Consider the following 18,061-nt stretch of genomic DNA (forward strand, 5'->3'; position numbering starts at 1 on the left):
CTTAATTTTATTACTTTTTCTGGAAGTCAAATTTTCGAAAAAGTAATCTAAATTGTTGTTTCTGAAATTCAAAAGAATCACTCAAAGTCAAAACAGTATTTGTCCCTATAAGGGATGTTAATTAGGAGATTATTTGGTCCATAACGCACACTTTGTTGCGCTTTATATTAAATAAAAGCTGCAAGTAATTAATTTGCCAGATCGGTCCATTAGTATCAAATGTGCACCGTTTCAATCCTAACGTTAGTTCGTGAAACTGACGTGGAGCGCGCTTCAGCTCTGGCGTGAAACCAAAGGTAGGAGAGACATAAAGCGCACTGAACAAAGGATCACATTGACATTATATCACACCTTGCAATGCAACAACAAAGCTTTTGTATACAAGTCACACTCATCGAATCTCTATGCAAATTTTTTTACTCCGATATTTTGAAGCCACAGCTACAAAATCACTAGCAGTTTTGATACAACAATAAGACTGGCTCAGATCGAACCTTATGAGTTGTTGAACGCTTTGCCTTTCAGCTTGATTCGGAACTTGGGAAGCGGACGGTCAGCCTCTGTTTCAACCTTAACCAATACGGCACCATCCCTTGGTTCTTCTACTTTAGCCTCCGTGACACTCTCTATCTTCTTCTTCGTCGCTGGATCCGAAGAGCTACTCACAAGCTTTGCTGGATCCGAAGAGCTACTCACAAGCTTTGCCATTTCTTTCTCCTTCCTTTTCTTCTCTTTCTTTAACCGTTTCTTTTCTAGATAAACCGGGTCTTCTCTTTTCCTCTTCTTCTCTTTCTTTTCTTTGTCTTTCTTCTTATCATTTTCTTTACCAACAGAAAGTGTTTGAAGGCTCGCGTATTTCTGCTGCGCCTCGTTTTCCATACTATGATCTACTGGTATGAAGCTAGGCGCTGCGATTTGTATGCTAGTATCTACTTTCTGGCTTGCCGAAGTTTTCCCAGACTCAGCAGTGCATTGCAGCTCTTTCCCAAAAGTATCGCCTTCGCTTACAAATTTTACACTGCCGATACTTGCAGTCATGCGAGATCCAACATCGTGACACGAGTTTACTTCCTCCACGTGATTCTGATTGCTTATGCTCACAGCATCCGTTGAGATTCTCTGTGGAGCATCCACTGAAGCTGAACTAGTTTGTCCCCTATCTATATCATGGCGTACCACAATCCCTTGAGATCTTTCTATGGATCGTGCGGATCCCTCGGCTCTGCTGGTCGCACCAGATGGTCTGACTTTGATCCGTATAACAGACTTCTTGACCTCGTGACTAACTGACACAGACACCACATCAGGTTCTTTTTGTGGTTCCTTTATCGAAGAGTTTGCTTCCTTATTAGCTAATTCTTCTGTTGGGGCTACGCTATCCGGTGGCATCTCATGAACAATAAGATTTTCATGTAAAGGTTGGTTTTGACTTTCCATGCGAGGTTCAAGATGTTGCGTCTCATACGCTGCAACAGGTTCTGGAGACTTCAGTTCAGAAACAATAGGCATGAACATTTCCTGTGATCGCACTGGAAAACCAAACGGAGCAACATCCAGTGATTTTCCTTTGGCATCTCCAAGTGGCAAAAGTGAAGACCCCGCTGCTTCTGCTCCTGGGACCAAATATACATTCTTCGGCTCAATGCAGGCCTCTACATCAACAAGCTGCAAAGGTTTTTCTTTGGGCACTCCAAACAACGTTGGGGGTCTGAAAATGAGATAACGGTAAGTATATTCTGTTCAGAGTGGCAATAACCACAGTGAAAGCAGAAGAAGACCTATGATAATTCTCTCTAGGCTAAAAATGAAAACACTTGGAATACAAACAAAATTCAGTAAAGGGCATAAACTAATGTACCCAAACACAATGCATCAGCTAATAAATCTTCATAGCTTAAGAAAATTAGTAAATTATGTACTATGACTAGAGACTTACTTTTCTGCTAGCCACAGGCAACCATAATGAATAAAGAAACAAATGCACAGCATGAGAGGAGTACTTATGAAAATAATCTCGCAGACAATGAATGTAAAGGCCACAGACCTTCCAGCGAGGATTTGGAAAATGCAGAACAAGTAGTGGCGAAGACATTCATTGTTGAATACTACATGGCTCTTGAATAGATGCAGCAAATCCAGAAGACTAACAGTGTCAACACAATCATCCGAGTCATATCCAACTGCTATTTGACATAACCGCATCATATGTACACACAATTTAACCTGCCCTGTAATCAAAGGCCAAATATATAAAAGCAATAAATTAACTCTACCAGAAACAGAAAGTTCCAGCAAGTGAATGTAACTAACCTCTCAAAGATGATTCTTCTACCACATATTTTTTAAACAGCAAAAGTGCAGAACTTATGCCTTTGGATTGGTACTCGATGTCAAGAAGCGCCCTACTTGCTTCTACACGAACTTGCAATATTGTTTCCAAGTTTCGGAAAGGTTCGATAAGTTTACAGATGTGTTCCTGAAGTCAATAAATTGCAAGCTTTTGATGCTATCAGAGTTACAAGGAGCATTTGGAGAAAATATAGAGAAAGAACTTACGAAACTGATGGAATCAGAAAGCTTGAGAGCAGTTTGTGCCAACGTCCGGATGCAGCTAATTGTCAAAATGCCATTGTAGCTTGGCATCAACCTAGTACATTTATCTCCAACAAGCTATTACAAAATTTCTGTTAAAACTCATAAAATCATAAACATCTAACAGGAGGTTACCTGTCAAACTGCAAGAGTCTGTCAATGCGCTTCAGAAGAGGGGCTAAAAACGTTAGACTCTGCCAGGGAAACAAAGAAACATAAACTATTGAGCGATAAAACATGTATCAACACTGGTATATTGAAGTTCTAAATCACATCTGTGCCTATTAACTGAATAAAAATGATACATAGCTCCACTTTTTTTTTAACCACCTTAATCCTCCAAGACGAAACCTTTTCATTTTTTTTCATGAAAGCATCAGATGTCCATAAGATGTTTACAGCTAATATAATGCATGAGCTAAGTACTATATCTTGTCTAGTCCAGTACGATTTTTGTTCATAAAATTCAAGTGTTTTTTCTACCCCTCATAGTGTCAGCAGGAAAAGACCAAATTAAATATTACACTACAGCTGATAAATTATAGAGTGGACTTAACATGATAACAATCACAGACCTGTTGACAGAATTCGAGATCACCAACTGACTGAACAAGCACAGCAAGCCAGAAGACATCAGAATACGGATTCCCACTGTTGTCATTGTACTATAAAAATGGAAAAGGAAAAACGGAGAAAATAATAAAGATGATAATATGGACTGAAAACATGAGATAACCCATTCTTTCATGGACGACAGAAATCATTGCAGTGTAATAGAGACAAGCAGCTTTATAAGAAGGCTATATCAGTAGGCTACGAAGGTTTCACAAAATTTACCGGCGTTAATACATGATATAATAGAAGTATGGAGATGTATACCTTCAGAAGCTGTAAGATAAATTCAACAGCTTCTCGAGGGCTTTTCCCCTCAGCACCCCTTACTCTTGCAATGGCATGTGGAATGGCCTAAGACAAAGCAAATAACAATGAATTTAGATAAAACAGTCAGGAATGCGCAAGCTAATACTACTGCAACAAGAGTGATATATCACGGAGACGTTCTATAACAAAGTTCAAAGTTAATAGATTCAACTTAACAATAACCCAAACAGCCACAAGTGAAACAGAAGAGAAAACTGTTAAAAACCACAGTATCAGAGGAATAACCATGGAAACCCTCAGAGGAAAGCAGGCTAGGAAGAGAAACAATATATCACAACCTCTGCATAACGAAATTATCCTAAAAAAACTGAACACGAAAGGAGCTTCGGGATATTTGTGTACTTATGCTCATTATTTTCTAATGTGATCTTTGCTGGCTCAGCATTCATTATTTTTCTATTCCACCATGACATAGTAATTAGTTGACTATTTTTTTTTTTTTGTCAACAATTAGATGACTAATTGTTTCAGGAGAAACGCAATTTTTAAATTAAGCAGAGGAGTAACAGTTCTGTCATATCAAAAGGACATGTCATAGCATCTCCAGCTAAAGCTGAGATCAAGGCGTGAAAACTATATCAAGCTCATAGCCTACCTCAAATCATTACCTCAAGCACAAAATATTCTGGGAAATCACGGAAGTCATTTGGCCTGGAAGGAGAATATCAGTTTTATGAGAAGTCTTAATCGCTGGCTACGAAAGAGATGTCCAAATATTAAAAGGCAAAAATCTCACTTGGGGAGTCCAATCTCTGCATCAAATCTTCTACTTTTATAAAACTTTATTAGATGTTGCAAACCTGCCCAGTCAGTCTCCTGCTAGAAATAGAAATGAGCTTAACTTAACATTTGCAGTAAGACTTGTTACAAAGGGCAGAAAAAGCAGTGCAGAAGACCTTTAGACAAGTGCAATTTACAAAAATAAGTTGAAAGATGGCATACCATGCAGTTTAAACCAATTGACATACAACTCATAAAAATCTTGAAAGAGAAACAAATCACTGTTAAACATACGAGGAATAAATGGAAGTAGGATGAATGGAAGGTTGATGAAAGGAATGTAGATATCAGAGAAAAAAAAAAAAATTCACTTATTTCTTCTGCAATTTAGTAGATAAAAAGTTTTTCCTTTTAAATATGTTTTATTTTTCAGGTTTTCCCACCTGAATTAATGGAATTTTTTTCTCATAAATTTTATTGTAAATGGAAAAATTTCAGCTGAATCATTAATTCACCTCGTTCTACTCCTCTAAAAACATAAACATGTGCACAGATCAAGTTTCTGATCTTATATTTTTAATGCAATGCCTTTTGCTAACTTTCATACTATGCACTCTTTTGCATCTAAAGAAATCAAGTTAAAATTTGATAAATTATACGCCTTGTCACATTGGAAGATTAGATTGAACAATTTTAATCATACCTCTGATGCTGTTTTAGCCAATGCAAACGCTGCCCCAATGCGTACTCTCCAGAACACCTATATGTTATATGTCACAATAATATCTTGGAGAAAAGAACTTCATCTTCAAACTGGTATTTGAAAGAAGTACACAAGAGACGGACAAAACCTTGGAGTCAGTGAGAATATTATTGAGCGCATTCACAATGGAAAATGAGTGCTGTTTCAAAGCTTCAAGTGACGCAATTGCCTGTGCCTGAGCAACAACATCTCCATCCTTCTCTAGTTGATTGACCTGGTCAAAATCACAGAAACACACAAGTGTGAGGAAGGATTAATCTAAAGTGTAGTCAACAAACCAGTAACGGATTTTCAGATGGCTACTGACAACACAAGTACACACGCGCACACACAAAATACGGAACGACTCACTTATATAATGCCTACATAACATAGCTCGTGAGATTCTTGTCATGAACCAACCATGCAGCGAAAGACAAGACTGTTATGTACACAATATTTTCAAGAAGTGTCAGAGCAGATTTCTTACCCACATTTGTAGGGGCTGGTGAAGTTGAATCTCAGTAATATATTCCATCTCAGGGTCAGCTTTAATCCAAGCCAAAGGAGATTCAATGCTACAGAGAAAAATTCAATCTCTCAGTTCTTTTTCATTGTTGCAAGGGAAGTAAACAGACCAGGAATGGCAGAAATAGCGTATCACCCACCTTGTTTTATTTTCTAACTGTACAACAGCATCGACATTTTCTTCAGCCCCATCAGGTTTCCCTCCCTTCTTTGGTTTTTGATAGCGTTTGGCAGCAAGTTTAGAATGACATGGTAATTCCAGTAGCTGCCATCTATCTCCAGTCATAGGCAACTTTGGATGATCTGACATTCCATCAATCTCGTAAACCCTTATACTCATAATACCCGGCCAGCCAACATCCACATCTCGGTTTTCTGAATCAGATGTAGCCCCAATAACTGATAATCTTGCATCGAGTGAAGCTGTGCATTCCCGCAGAGCAGCCATTTCAACAATGTTTTTCCGTTTGTTATAAGACAACCCAATCCTGGTATAGTAAAGCACCAGTAGATAACATCGAGATAAGATATAATGATGATCCAGGTATCTATTGAGTTAAGTTCAGAAGAAAGTAACTGATAATACAAAAAAATACCTTAGCACAGGACAACCACAAGATGCAACCCATCGTTGGAAAAATTCTTTAAGAAATGGACGCTCAAGATTTCCAATCTTATTAGCAAATTGCCGGAACTGCATATCAAAAGTGAAATTTGAGAAACATATATGTATTAGAAACTGAATTATTTATTCAAGCTGAAAGATAATCAGTCGATCAATAAGAATATACAAGAATCGAGGAAGATCTTTTGTATTTGTATATAATTAGGTTATGAGTTGTTGAACCAAGTTACAGGCGAATAGCCGTATCACATTATGGTTGAGTGTACATTTATGACATATTGTGAAGTATATCAAGTCAAGGCTGAGAGACAGATCCATTTTGATTATAAAAAATAAAATAAAAGTATGCTCCTGGAGCAAGGAAAATATTTAGTTACGAAAAGCTACCAAAGAAGAATTTATCGCATAGTCATGTTACCTCCTTCGTGCTAAGGGACCGTATAGAATTAGATGGATCCTTGGCTCGAGATATAATTTTCTGCAAAATCTGTAAATCGTCGAATAGAGGATCTATTAATCATGTGCATAAGAAAAATAACAAAGGGATTGCCTGAAAAATGATAGCAACATGTCCATACTTTACGAAACGAGTCTGAGCCCATTTGCTTCTCCAACATCTGAAGGACTGCTCCCTGCAGAAATAAGTCAGAAAATAATTAATATTAGTAACAAACAAATGCATGCAAAATCCTGTACATTTATCTCAGAAATTCATATACGCCCATAAAAATTTGAGAGCACAGAATGATAAATATGAAAAGAATTTAATGGCTTACTGATTTCCATGATCGTATCTTCCCAAGCATCCCAATAGAATGAGTTCCAAATAGGTCCTTGCAAGAAGGAGATGCACTTAAGCACATTGCACCACTATCATCAGCTTTACATACAGCACAATTTGCCTGCACTTACATCAAAGAGATTGAGAGAATCATGATATGAGTGAGGTTCATAGCTTTGTTCAAAAATGGATACAGGGGCGTCCAGGGAAGATTAACGCAACTTGTTGTAATTTCCGCTTGTATATGTGAAAAAAAGGAGTAGAAAGTACAAACCTTGTATCTCCGGTATCGTGCTTCATTATTTCCCAAAAACTGCTTAATAAACATATCCGTTAAGAAACCAGCAAGACCTTCGAGGAGCCAATCTGTTATAACCACATGGACAATCATAAATCACAAGATTATATACTTTAAAATGAAGCTGGTCTGAAAAAAATTTACACAAAACTAAGCAAAAAAAAATGTCACTAGCCCACCATCATTTGGTGATTCTGGAGTAATATAAACCCCAAACCACTGTTTTGCTAATGCAGAAGCAAGTTTACTACGTGTATCTATTGTCTGCAAAGATAATTGAAGCTCTATCAGATTTGTGCATAAAGGAAATAATAAAACACCAACAAAGAAATAAATTTTTTTGTAAACACACGCAAAACCTACACCAAAAGCCTATCCCAGTGAAGGGGTGAAATGCAAGAAATAGATGAACTCAGCTTGCATCGTTTATAAGATATAATGCACAAATAACTGCTCAGATAGCTTCATTGTATATTTTGAATATGTATAAGACAGTTTCTGGTCAGATGTGCCTAACATTATAATATTGACATACACAAAGGATTTACATGCATGTATCGGATAAACTTATCATCCAACCACAAGCCAATTTACCAGGTAACGTTACCTGATCAATAACCCTCTCATCATATAACATGTGGGAGCTAAAGACACTCAAGGAAGCTCCCAAAGTCGACGAGGAAACAACCATTTCAGGAGGTAAAAAGACTTGCTTGTAGAATCCAAATGGAAAGTTCGAGCTTAAATAATCCTCATAGTAGCTGTAGAAGTTGATTTTCGAGTAGACAGCAAATTAGACTTAGATTGTTTGATAACAAGAAGTTGCCAGAACAGAAAATTTACTGACCTATAAGCTTCATGGAAAAATTCCATTGTATTACGAAGCCTCGAGAGATCATACGGCAAACACAAGTTAGATATGAGAAAGTTGTTCTGATCTGGATGGACTTCCAATGGTCCCGCAACTAAAGACACCCACCGGGGAGCGATAGGAATAGCTAGTTCGTATACATAAGTTTTTCGAGTAGTATCTTCTTTGCACATAACCTACAAAGTGCGAAAGTTTAAGAATCCACATATTCCACAGATTCTCAACTTTCCAGATAGTTATGCAGACAATATAACAGAGGAGTAATCTTCTATTTATTCCAGATTCATTAGATAACTATACTAAATAAAATATTCTGATGATCAAAGGGCAGGACAATTAACAATTTTCCAGGTTTAGCAGACAGAGATAGTAAACTTTCTGATTAAAAGGGCACAAGATATAGCTTCTTTCCTATCAAAGGTGAAACCAAAATTGGACATAGATTCCATAAGTCATGGGAACCACAGCGTTATTCTAAGTTTTTTCATTCAAATTTGCACGTAAAATACCAGATCTAACAAAATAGTATTTCCTCTAATCCATTCACGTAAAAGATATACATCTTACCTGGTAAAGTAATTTTCCAACACTGACAGCCACAAAGTTGTGTGGAACAGTGAATTCCAAATCGAAACTGCATCCACCACAAAGTGTTAAATGAAAAAGGTTAAACAGGTTAAGATACCCCCTCTTGATCTCAAGAGACTAGAAACATGAAAACAGAGTTAGTTCTTGAAAAAAATGAATACCTGCAACGATGGTACTCATCATCTATACAAGGAAACCAACAGCGAGCTCGTCTCATCTGGTTATCGGTATGTACAATGTTCTCATCAAAATGAATTCCTGACTCTTTTTTCTCTACCCAGTAGTTAATCCGAATCAATTTAACATTCTGCATCATATGAGCATATATAAGTAGTTGAACAAAGGCCAGCTCTCAGTTGTAACCCATAGCAGAACATATGAGAGTGAGGAATAACAAAAAATTATTGATAGCTACCATGTCGATTGCATTCGTTTTTACGAAATTCAGCTACCAACATGGCAAATTCTTATTTAGCATTGAACAAGTCCGTGAATAGATAACTTGAAATGTTTTATCTTTTAGTAAAGGCAATCGAAGAGTAAGCATAGGAAAGGTGAATACTAGGTCTAAATACCTATAGCCATGTTGCTTTTCAGTATACACCATAGTTAAATAGTAAAAAAAACCACGGTTTCTGATCTGTACTTCAAACCACCTTAACGCAGTTCGTGCAATTTTAAGTCCATTACATCTCATTAATACATGTAGGGAATCAGAACAATTACCTGTTTTGCGTCTCCGGATGATTGGGAACCATTTTCTAAAGCCACGTTATCTAGCTGTTCAGATAAATCCTTAGAGGGCTTGCAACAGTTAATCAGTAAATTTGCGGTGTCTTCTCTCTTAAGAACCCCGACATATTCCATAGCCGCAGCATCAGCTGCTGAAGCAGGGTCAGAGACCGAGTTCCAGTTACTCTCATTTTCAGAGTTCTGATGATGCGGATAGTACTCAAAGACAGTGGGTTCCCCATCTACCAAAACACTCTCAATTCCCAAGTTCTCCGCGTGTAGTCCCACGATACCAATATCTGGCACACTCACCTCTAACTCTGTGTGACTGTAGAAAGCCAAAAACAAACCCGTAAGAAACCGCAGCCAAGAACGATAAAACCAAGGACTATATAAGTAAAACCCCAAAAAAAAAAAAAAAAAGCAGAGGACTAGAAGAAGAATTGAGAAATTCAAAGAATAGTGTCGGTGTAAAATTCAACTTCTGCTCAGAAATAGGGTTTCTTCATCGCGAATTTGCATGTAGCAGCTATAAATCACATTCACGGATTCGTTTCGAGGATGAACAATCGAAAGCAAAGAGAAGGAAAAGGTACCCGTAGATTTGGCGTTTTTGGAAGTCGATAGAAAGAGCGAGCTTCTGGTGAAGAACTTTAGCTCCAGTGTTCTCGGAAGTCTTCGCGCCAGGAGCTTCCTCGTTCTTCGGCTTCTTAGCCTTCGCCATGTTCCGACTTTTTTCCCTGAGGCCTGAGACGTTCGTTGGCCGGAGAGCAAACCTTCTTATATATAAATCGACGGGTTAGTTTTTCTATATTACAGAAAACTCCTCTATGTTTTATAATGTTTTCTAATATACTCTTACCGTCTTACCAATCTTATGGGCATCTAATGGGCTTCGTTAAAACATTTTCGAAGTTGGCCCATTATTTTGTAAGTCCATTCTCTTTTTAACCCTTTTTAAAAAAACTGGAGACTTGTTCAGTTTTTTTTTTTTTTTGCTAAGAATGTAAATATTTCATTAAAAATGAAAATGTTTAGGTTTACAATCATAGATTATAATCCTATAAAAATGGTCCCATGGCAAAAAAGATAAAAACATGGAAGCATAATTCATAAAAATGATCTCAGTCTATCCACTCAACATAGACACGAGGAGTTTGACGAAGTGATAACGATAAAGGTGTTCTTCAGGAGTGCCAAGCTGAAGACGAAGAACGAGAACAGATTGAAGAAGCCACAATTCTCAAGCAAAAGACGCACTAGAAGCCTTTCAATGGAGGTTCAGGACTAAGCTGTCAACGGCGAAGTTTACAGAGCCCTCGATCACATACGTCCCCGGCATCATGTGAGAGTGGCTCATCTAACAACATCCATGAGCTTTCCTAGAATGAAACCTCACAAACTAAAAACTGCAAACGGTGTGAGCTCCCCCTACCAAGTCCATTCCCCGGAGTCAGCTAGTACAGAGCTAAATACTCATCTTAACACCACACCGTAAGCTATTAGTCTTACTAGCTCCTCTAGCTCACCCAGCAAGCAAAATAACAGGCAGAAACTTTCTGGTACACTAACTTCAACTCACAGCACCAGCAGCAACAAGACACAACCAATATCAGGGCAAAAAGCAAACAACGAAACAAGAAATACCAGTAATACTCACGAAATGGAGATGTTATAAAGAACCACCACCGGTAGCCAAAACATCCCAAAGCAGCAACACCGGAGCTCCTGAAAAGCTCAAAAAGGAGCAGCCAAGACAATAAACAATGCCCAACGCGTCAAAAAAGACACTCTCCTACAAGATATGCTGCTGTCTTCAGACATATTTGACCAACAGAGAAGCGTCCAAACGATCGCCGAGCCTTATTGTCGAGAAAGAAGACCTAAACTGAAGCTTACTAGAAGCATTGTCAAGAAAACCTATCCGAAGGAGAGAAGCTAGAGTGGTGAGGCTTCGACATCTAAACGAGACGAAGTGATAAGCCGAGAAAAACAAACACGACTCGCTCCGAATCAGACATCGAATCCACTCGCAAGGCTAAGCTCCAAAGGACGAGATCGAACCACACGGTGAAAACAGAGACTGCAAAACGTCAGGAAACAAACGCCGTCCTCAAGCGAAATAGACCGTTTGATATCCCGTCTAATCACCGGTTAATGTGGGTCGAAACACGGCGATCTCCGAAGCGCAGAGCTAAGGAGAAATAGAAACCGTTGAAACACGGCAGATCGTCACCACAGCTGTAGCAAAACCGCCGAGAGGTGTTTGGTCCGCCGCTAGGAATCAAAGAGGTGGAGCCAGATCTACAAGTAGATCTCGCCGGTCGAAATTGCGTGGCGAAGAGAGAGGAAATCAAACTCCGTCGTAGCCTCAAGTCGTCGACTAGCGAGAGGGGTCAAAACGGAGGAGCACCCATCCACCTCGAGAGGCCGACACGCACGGCGGAGCTCCAACCAAAGCGCCGCGAGAAATCAAGACAAATTCCTGAAACGATCGAGAGCTTCATGCGCAGAACCGAAACGACAAGCAAACAAACAGAAGCAAAAGAGCCCTCTCACGGCGTCGGTCGCAACCGAACACCGGAGAGGCAAGCAAGATAGCGGCTGGTGAAAACTTTCGACGATTAGGTTTTTGGCAATCGCCCGAGACTTGTTCAGTTGTTTGTACTAACATGTTAATTGTCAACTTCTGTCGTGATAAAAAAAAAAAGGTAACTCCCAATTCATAATAAGCCCCCTATTAAAACGATGCATCTTTTTTATGAGTGATGTATAAAATGTCGGCCAATAAATAATCACGTTTAGATATGTTATTTCTTTTGTTAAGATCGGTTTAATCATAAAAGAGCCAAAAATACGGCTATTGACCATTAAAAGATGTCTAAGACCAACATTATCAAAGATATTTTAGAATTAAGATATCCTCGATAATCTTACGTTCTCAAATATAAAACAAAGTGTGATGTCAAAACTTGGTACATACTTGACCGCCCTCGTATTTAGTTTAGTCGTATACTATTTTGGGATGTCAAAACTCAAAACTTAGTTATTCTGACGGTGAATATCGTTAATTGTTTGGTGATGTCAACCCATGTCTATATTTTCAATTGATTATTTTGGTACTCGTGTACCGTCTACTAGTAGTATTGAATATCAACTATTTTATGTACACATACGCATCGATATTCGAGTTATATACTATATATTATTTTCATATATATACGCGTGTGAAGAGTGACAAAAATGCATAGGTTGTGGATTAATTTTCGCTAGATGCATTTGTTTTTGTCGCTGTAAAAATCACATGAGAGTTGTCGATTTCGAGATTAAGCACTGAACGGTGAACCCATCGATCCTAATACCTTCCAGTTTTGAAAGAAACATATTACTGACTATGCATGCAACAAGACAATAGACATATCTAAATTAAACCACCATTTTGTAATTTCTAATATTTTGTTTTGTTTTCGGTTTTGCTATTTTATAAAGAAACATAAGTGGCTCTTGTAATGCGACAATCTTGTTTGTTTTGTTCATAAAAAATAATCTTTTCATACATAATTGGAATACTATATTAAACAGAAAAAACATTAATCGTTCAATGTGCTGACAAAATTTGTTAATTATCTTATCTTAGCTTGAAGTTTTTATGCAATTTCGTTCCACTATGTTTCTCTCTTTGTATCTTTGTTAATTAAGCTTTTGTATATAAAAGAATATGATGTGAAATAAAATAATACATGATGAGAAGTTTGACTTTATATGAACTACAAATTTAATGAGCCCTCTTCTTCCTTGAACGCAAAGGAAGTTTCTTCGTTGGAAAACGCTGTCTCCAATTCACATCTCTCTCCCTCTCTCTGTACATAAGTCATAACTACATAACATACGTATACGTGTGTGTATATATATTAACACTATACTCTCTTATCTTCGATGGTCCTATGATCTTTTATATCTCCATGGCCACAAGTAGAATCTCACGTGTCTCAGGGTTTTTTCTTTGGATCTCTGTTTTCCTCTTCGTCTCTAAAGGGTTGTTTGTTAATTTCAGCTCCATAGCCATAAACTCTTTTCCTTCTCCGGTTATAACCTCACCACCTCTTTACTACCGGCCGGGAAGAAGAGGTTTGGCGATGAAAAAGTTTGACTTCACACCGTTCTTGCAAGATCTTCACCGGAGTAATCATCATCGAAAAGTTTCTCCGCCGGGAGGATCAGAGATCGACCCGAGATATGGCGTTGAGAAACGACTCGTCCCATCTGGTCCAAACCCCTTGCACCACTGATTGGTCTTCCTATTTTTTTTTTCTCTTAAATTTTCTTTATTTTTTTTCTTCTAAATATTATATAGTAAAACAAGTATATTACTTGAAAATTAACTTACAAGAGGAAAGCTAATATTATTTCTTAGGAAGTACATGTGTTGCATTCTTTATTCTTCTTTGTCATGTGAAGTTTTTCACTTTTTATGTAAAATGATGTAATTTTACTCATCTTGTTTATCATATACTATATTTATCTTCAGATTAGGTTGTAAAAACAAAACAGCGTGGTTGGCTAAAAAAAGATCATGCATGATACATATAAGTTTTAAATTTATCATATTTGATCTGAAAGGTATCCCAAAATTCAACCTCTTGTTTGTAGTTGTCTACACATTTACTGTGATTTTACGTAAGGTTAATTAACAAAAATGATGAGTTAATTAAGGTTACCAGTCACGTGAAGAGTTGACTTAATTAAGCTCCTTTTCCAGATTTTGTGCAAACTTTTTTCCTGAATTGTGAGGGAAGCAGACAACGAGGAATTGAATGAACTCATGTGCTTCTCATTTCGCAAACTACTACTAGTTCAATTTACATATTTAGATTATTACTTATTACGTATACATGAGCTCATTGAAGTAGTTCAAAACTATCCCGGATCTGGTTTACTCCGAACCATACGGTTTTAACTCCGGTTTCGCGGTTATTTGGATTATCCTTAACCACAAACAAATGTTTGCAGTACCATCAGATTATCTAGTTTTCCGGCGGTTTCCTCTTTTTACCTGCAAGAGGGGAAAGACCTCGGCGTGAACTCGCTGCCGTAGCCAAATCCTCTTCAAATTTTTGCCGGAGAGCGGTGGTTGACCAGCCGATGTTCGGATTTATGAATAATTGAAGCTCTTGTTCGACCTCGTCTGGGGTTTGCGTATTTCGAAGAGTTTATGCTGATTTTTTTCGCTAGTTCCCGTTTATCTCAGCTCTGAATTAATCTATTGTGGTCTAGGTGCTAATACTTGATGAGGATCTACTGAATTTAGTCGTAGAAGTAAGAGATGGCGAGAAAAGCTAACAACAGTTTTTTTCTGGAAGAATGGTTAAGGACTGCTAGTGGAACTAAAGTCTCTGGTGAGTTGGTTAAGCAAAATTCTGATCCGTCCGCGAGGTCAATTATTCAAGCATGGTCTGAGATTCGTGAATCTCTTCAAAACCACAACTTTGATACGCGTTACCTTCAAGCTCTGAGAGCTTTGGTTAGCTCTGAGTCCTCTATCCATGTTGCCGATCCCCAAGCAAAGCTTCTTATTTCCATACTTGCTTTACGAGATGTATCTCTTCCCTCTGAGTCTTACACTCTCGTTCTTAGACTACTCTATGTGTGGATTAGGAAAGCCTTTCGGCCGTCTCAGGCTCTTGTTGGTTCAGCGGTTCAGGCCATTCACGGTGTTGTTGATGACAAGCGTTATCTCCACCCAGCCTTAGTAGCACAAAGTGTTTTGCTCTCTGGTGCCTTTGCGTGCGTTCCTTCTCTGTCAGGAGACTTGAAATTATTATGCTTGGAATTGCTATGCAGGCTTCTGGAAAAAGAGAGCTCATTGGTGGGATCTCAAGAAGTACTTGTTCCTGTAGTGCTTGCTGGAATTGGGTATGCTTTATCTTCTTCGTTGGATGTTCATTACATCAGATTATTGGATTTCTTGTTTGGCATTTGGTTGGAAAGCGAGGGTTCTCATGGCAATGTCACTTATGGTCTGATGATTCTTCATTTGATCGAGTGGGTTGTGTCAGGTTATATGAGGTCTAATTACGTCAACAAGATCTCTCTTTTTATGAACGAGGTACTAGAGACTTCCAAGGAAAATTATACTGTTCTTGCTGTCTTTATGGCAGCAGCTGGGGTACTAAGGGCTTCCGCGGCAAGATTCAGTACTGGTGCACAGAGTTTTGAGATTTCTAAACTAAGAAATTCAGCTGAGAAGCGAATGGAATTTGTAGCTCAGCTTATAATGTCTAATGTTAATGTTACCCTGCCAAGTACTCAGAGAGAAGGCCCCCTGTTGAAGTACTTTGCTATAGCATTTGCTCGATGTGGACCTGTTTCTTCCTCTGCTCCTCTGCTTTTGTGTCTCGCTTCTGCCTTGTTAACTCAAGTATTTCCTGCAGGCCAAATATATGATTCATTTTGCAAAGCTTTTGGCAAAGATCCTATTGGACCAAGACTCATTTGGGTCAGGGAGCATCTATCTGACGTTCTCTTCAACGAATCAGGGGCCATAACTGGGGCTTTCTGCAATCAATATTCATCAGCAAGTGAAGAGAACAAGTATATTGTGGAGAACATGATTTGGGATTTTTGTCAAAATCTCTACTTACAGCACCGTCAAATTGCTCTGTTACTTCGCGGTATAGAAGATACATTACTTGGAGACATAGAGAAAATTGCAGAATCATCTTTTCTTATGGTTGTCGTCTTTGCGCTAGCTGTTACGAAACAATGGCTAAAACCAACAGTGTCTAGAGAAAGAAAGATGGAGACGTCAGTCAAAATATTAGTTTCATTCTCCTGTGTAGAGTATTTTAGGCATATTCGTTTACCTGAATACATGGAGACAATTAGAGAGGTGATTTCATGTATCCAGGAGGATGATGCGACTTGTTTTTCATTTGTTGAGTCCATTCCTGCATATGATAGCTTGACAAATCCGAAAGGTTTGACAAATCAATTCTTCTGTAATTTCCATATTCGAAATTTTCTGTAGGCTAATACGTTAGTAAGATTTGGAATATTATGTTGTTCTTGCTGCAGACTTGTTTACACAGCAGATAGAATATGAATGGTCAAGAGACGATGTGCAGACATCTCGAATATTGTTTTATCTTCGCGTAATCCCAACTTGCATTGGACGCTTATCCGCTTCTGCCTTCAGGAGAGTCGTTACATCAACCATGTTTTTGTATCCTATAGAAAAGATCAATAATTATGTCTTTTACCCTTTTCTGTTTAACTTTGATTACCATCTTTGCTATTCCTCAACAATCCTGTGTCTAGATGTATTGGACATCCCAACAGAAAAGTGGCGCGCGCATCTCATACTTTATTGGTTGCATTTCTCTCTTCAGCAAGAGAGTCAGAGGAGGACGAAAGAGACCAACTCAAAGAACACCTTATTTTCTATTACATGCAACGATCTTTGGAGGTACCTAAGCAAACAGGAAAATGGATGCCATGTAGCTCTCTTTTTTGTTTATTCATCATCAGTAATATATATGATTTGTTGAAATAACTGCAGGTTTATCCTGAGATCACACCTTTTGAAGGTTTAGCTTCAGGCGTTGCAACCTTGGTCCGGCATCTACCTGCAGGAAGTCCTGCTATATTTTATTCTATTCATAGCCTTGTTGAGAAGGCTTCTACTTTTAGCTCCAAGTCATTGCAAGGAAGAAAGTCTGATCCCGGTAATCAGATTCTTGAGCTGCTTTTGCGACTTGTCTCTTTGGTTGATATACAAGTAAGTTTCCATCCAATTAATTGAGCTACTAGAGAATGACTTGTGTGCTCTTCTAATGATGTGTGTTAACATACTTTTTTGGGTTCAGGTGTTACCATATCTGATGAAGTCATTGGCACATCTAATTATAAATTTACCGAAAGAAAGACAGAACATGGTACTTGGTGAATTGTATGGTCAAGTGGCTGAGTCAGACGATGTGATTCGCAAGCCATCTTTGGTATCTTGGCTACAGTCACTTAACTACTTATGTTCTAATAATCGGGCTGAAGGTTCAGCTTCTGGCTCAACGATAGACACTTCGAACCAGCTGGCTGCTCGGCTCTAGGGATCTCCTCATAGGCTCATAGTTTGCAAACATGTGAAATAGAATAAAGTTTGTACGATGACAAAAAAAAAAAAAAAAAGAATAAAGTTTGTATGAAGTATATCATGGAATTATGTCATAACATTTATTATAGTATTATGATATTGTAGTATTCTGTTAAATAAAAATCACAATTATTATCAACTCATTATTAAAAATAACAGAATTAACTGTCTACATCCAAAATCTCACCAGTCAAAGTGTCAAACCGATTAAATGTGTTGGCGTTTAAATTGATTTGGTGAGAAATAAGAACCGGCTTGAAAATAAACCGATAAAACGAACCTAGATCACTCAACGGCTTATGTTTGAGTTTTGTGGGTTTGCTGACTCGTAGACTTAGTATAGAATAATAGTCAACCCTAGCTTAAACGTCCAGGAGAGGGAGAGAGAGAGAGAGAGATGGGTATTATTATGTATGAAACAAAATTTTAATCCAAATCTTTATACAATACGTGAAAACGTAAGTTCCCCTTCAAAGTCTTGTACTTTGTGTTT

General features: G+C 38.1%; 3 protein-coding genes across 4 annotated transcripts; 2 read left to right on the forward strand and 1 right to left on the reverse strand.

The window, feature by feature from the left end:
- Window positions 1–310: 310 nt before the first annotated feature.
- LOC17894338 (transcription initiation factor TFIID subunit 2) lies at window positions 311–10,193 on the reverse strand. Its single transcript, XM_023787190.1, has 25 exons — window positions 10,016–10,193; window positions 9,414–9,747; window positions 8,849–8,994; window positions 8,667–8,733; window positions 8,076–8,275; window positions 7,836–7,989; window positions 7,408–7,492; window positions 7,205–7,296; window positions 6,926–7,051; window positions 6,728–6,781; window positions 6,568–6,636; window positions 6,121–6,218; window positions 5,665–6,012; window positions 5,487–5,574; window positions 5,106–5,231; window positions 4,958–5,014; window positions 4,271–4,350; window positions 4,143–4,185; window positions 3,472–3,558; window positions 3,168–3,257; window positions 2,728–2,786; window positions 2,557–2,647; window positions 2,311–2,476; window positions 2,045–2,228; window positions 311–1,708 (listed from the first exon to the last, which is right to left on the reverse strand). Exons 1-25 carry the CDS (start codon window positions 10,141–10,143, stop codon window positions 496–498), a joined length of 4,185 nt encoding a protein of 1,394 aa, XP_023642958.1. The 5' UTR covers window positions 10,144–10,193; the 3' UTR covers window positions 311–495.
- Window positions 10,194–13,207: 3,014 nt separating this feature from the next.
- Window positions 13,208–13,868, forward strand: LOC17895839 (CLAVATA3/ESR (CLE)-related protein 13). The gene has a single exon (XM_006302955.2). The coding sequence runs from the start codon at window positions 13,364–13,366 to the stop codon at window positions 13,706–13,708; it is 345 nt and encodes a 114-aa protein (XP_006303017.1). The 5' UTR covers window positions 13,208–13,363; the 3' UTR covers window positions 13,709–13,868.
- Window positions 13,869–14,357: 489 nt separating this feature from the next.
- On the forward strand, window positions 14,358–17,707 carry LOC17894754. 2 transcript variants are annotated; one of them, XM_023787618.1, is made up of 6 exons: window positions 14,358–14,609; window positions 14,694–16,396; window positions 16,494–16,641; window positions 16,737–16,884; window positions 16,978–17,196; window positions 17,285–17,707. In XM_023787618.1, exons 2-6 carry the CDS (start codon window positions 14,743–14,745, stop codon window positions 17,522–17,524), a joined length of 2,409 nt encoding a protein of 802 aa, XP_023643386.1. In that variant the 5' UTR covers window positions 14,358–14,609; window positions 14,694–14,742; the 3' UTR covers window positions 17,525–17,707. The 2 variants fall into 2 exon arrangements, with proteins under 2 accessions (XP_023643386.1, XP_006300750.1); XM_006300688.2 differs by having other exon boundaries at window positions 14,358–16,396.
- The last annotated feature ends 354 nt before the right edge of the window (window positions 17,708–18,061 follow it).

Source organism: Capsella rubella, unplaced genomic scaffold (assembly GCF_000375325.1).
Source record: "Capsella rubella cultivar Monte Gargano unplaced genomic scaffold, Caprub1_0 scaffold_2, whole genome shotgun sequence".
Classification (NCBI taxonomy): domain Eukaryota; kingdom Viridiplantae; phylum Streptophyta; class Magnoliopsida; order Brassicales; family Brassicaceae; genus Capsella; species Capsella rubella.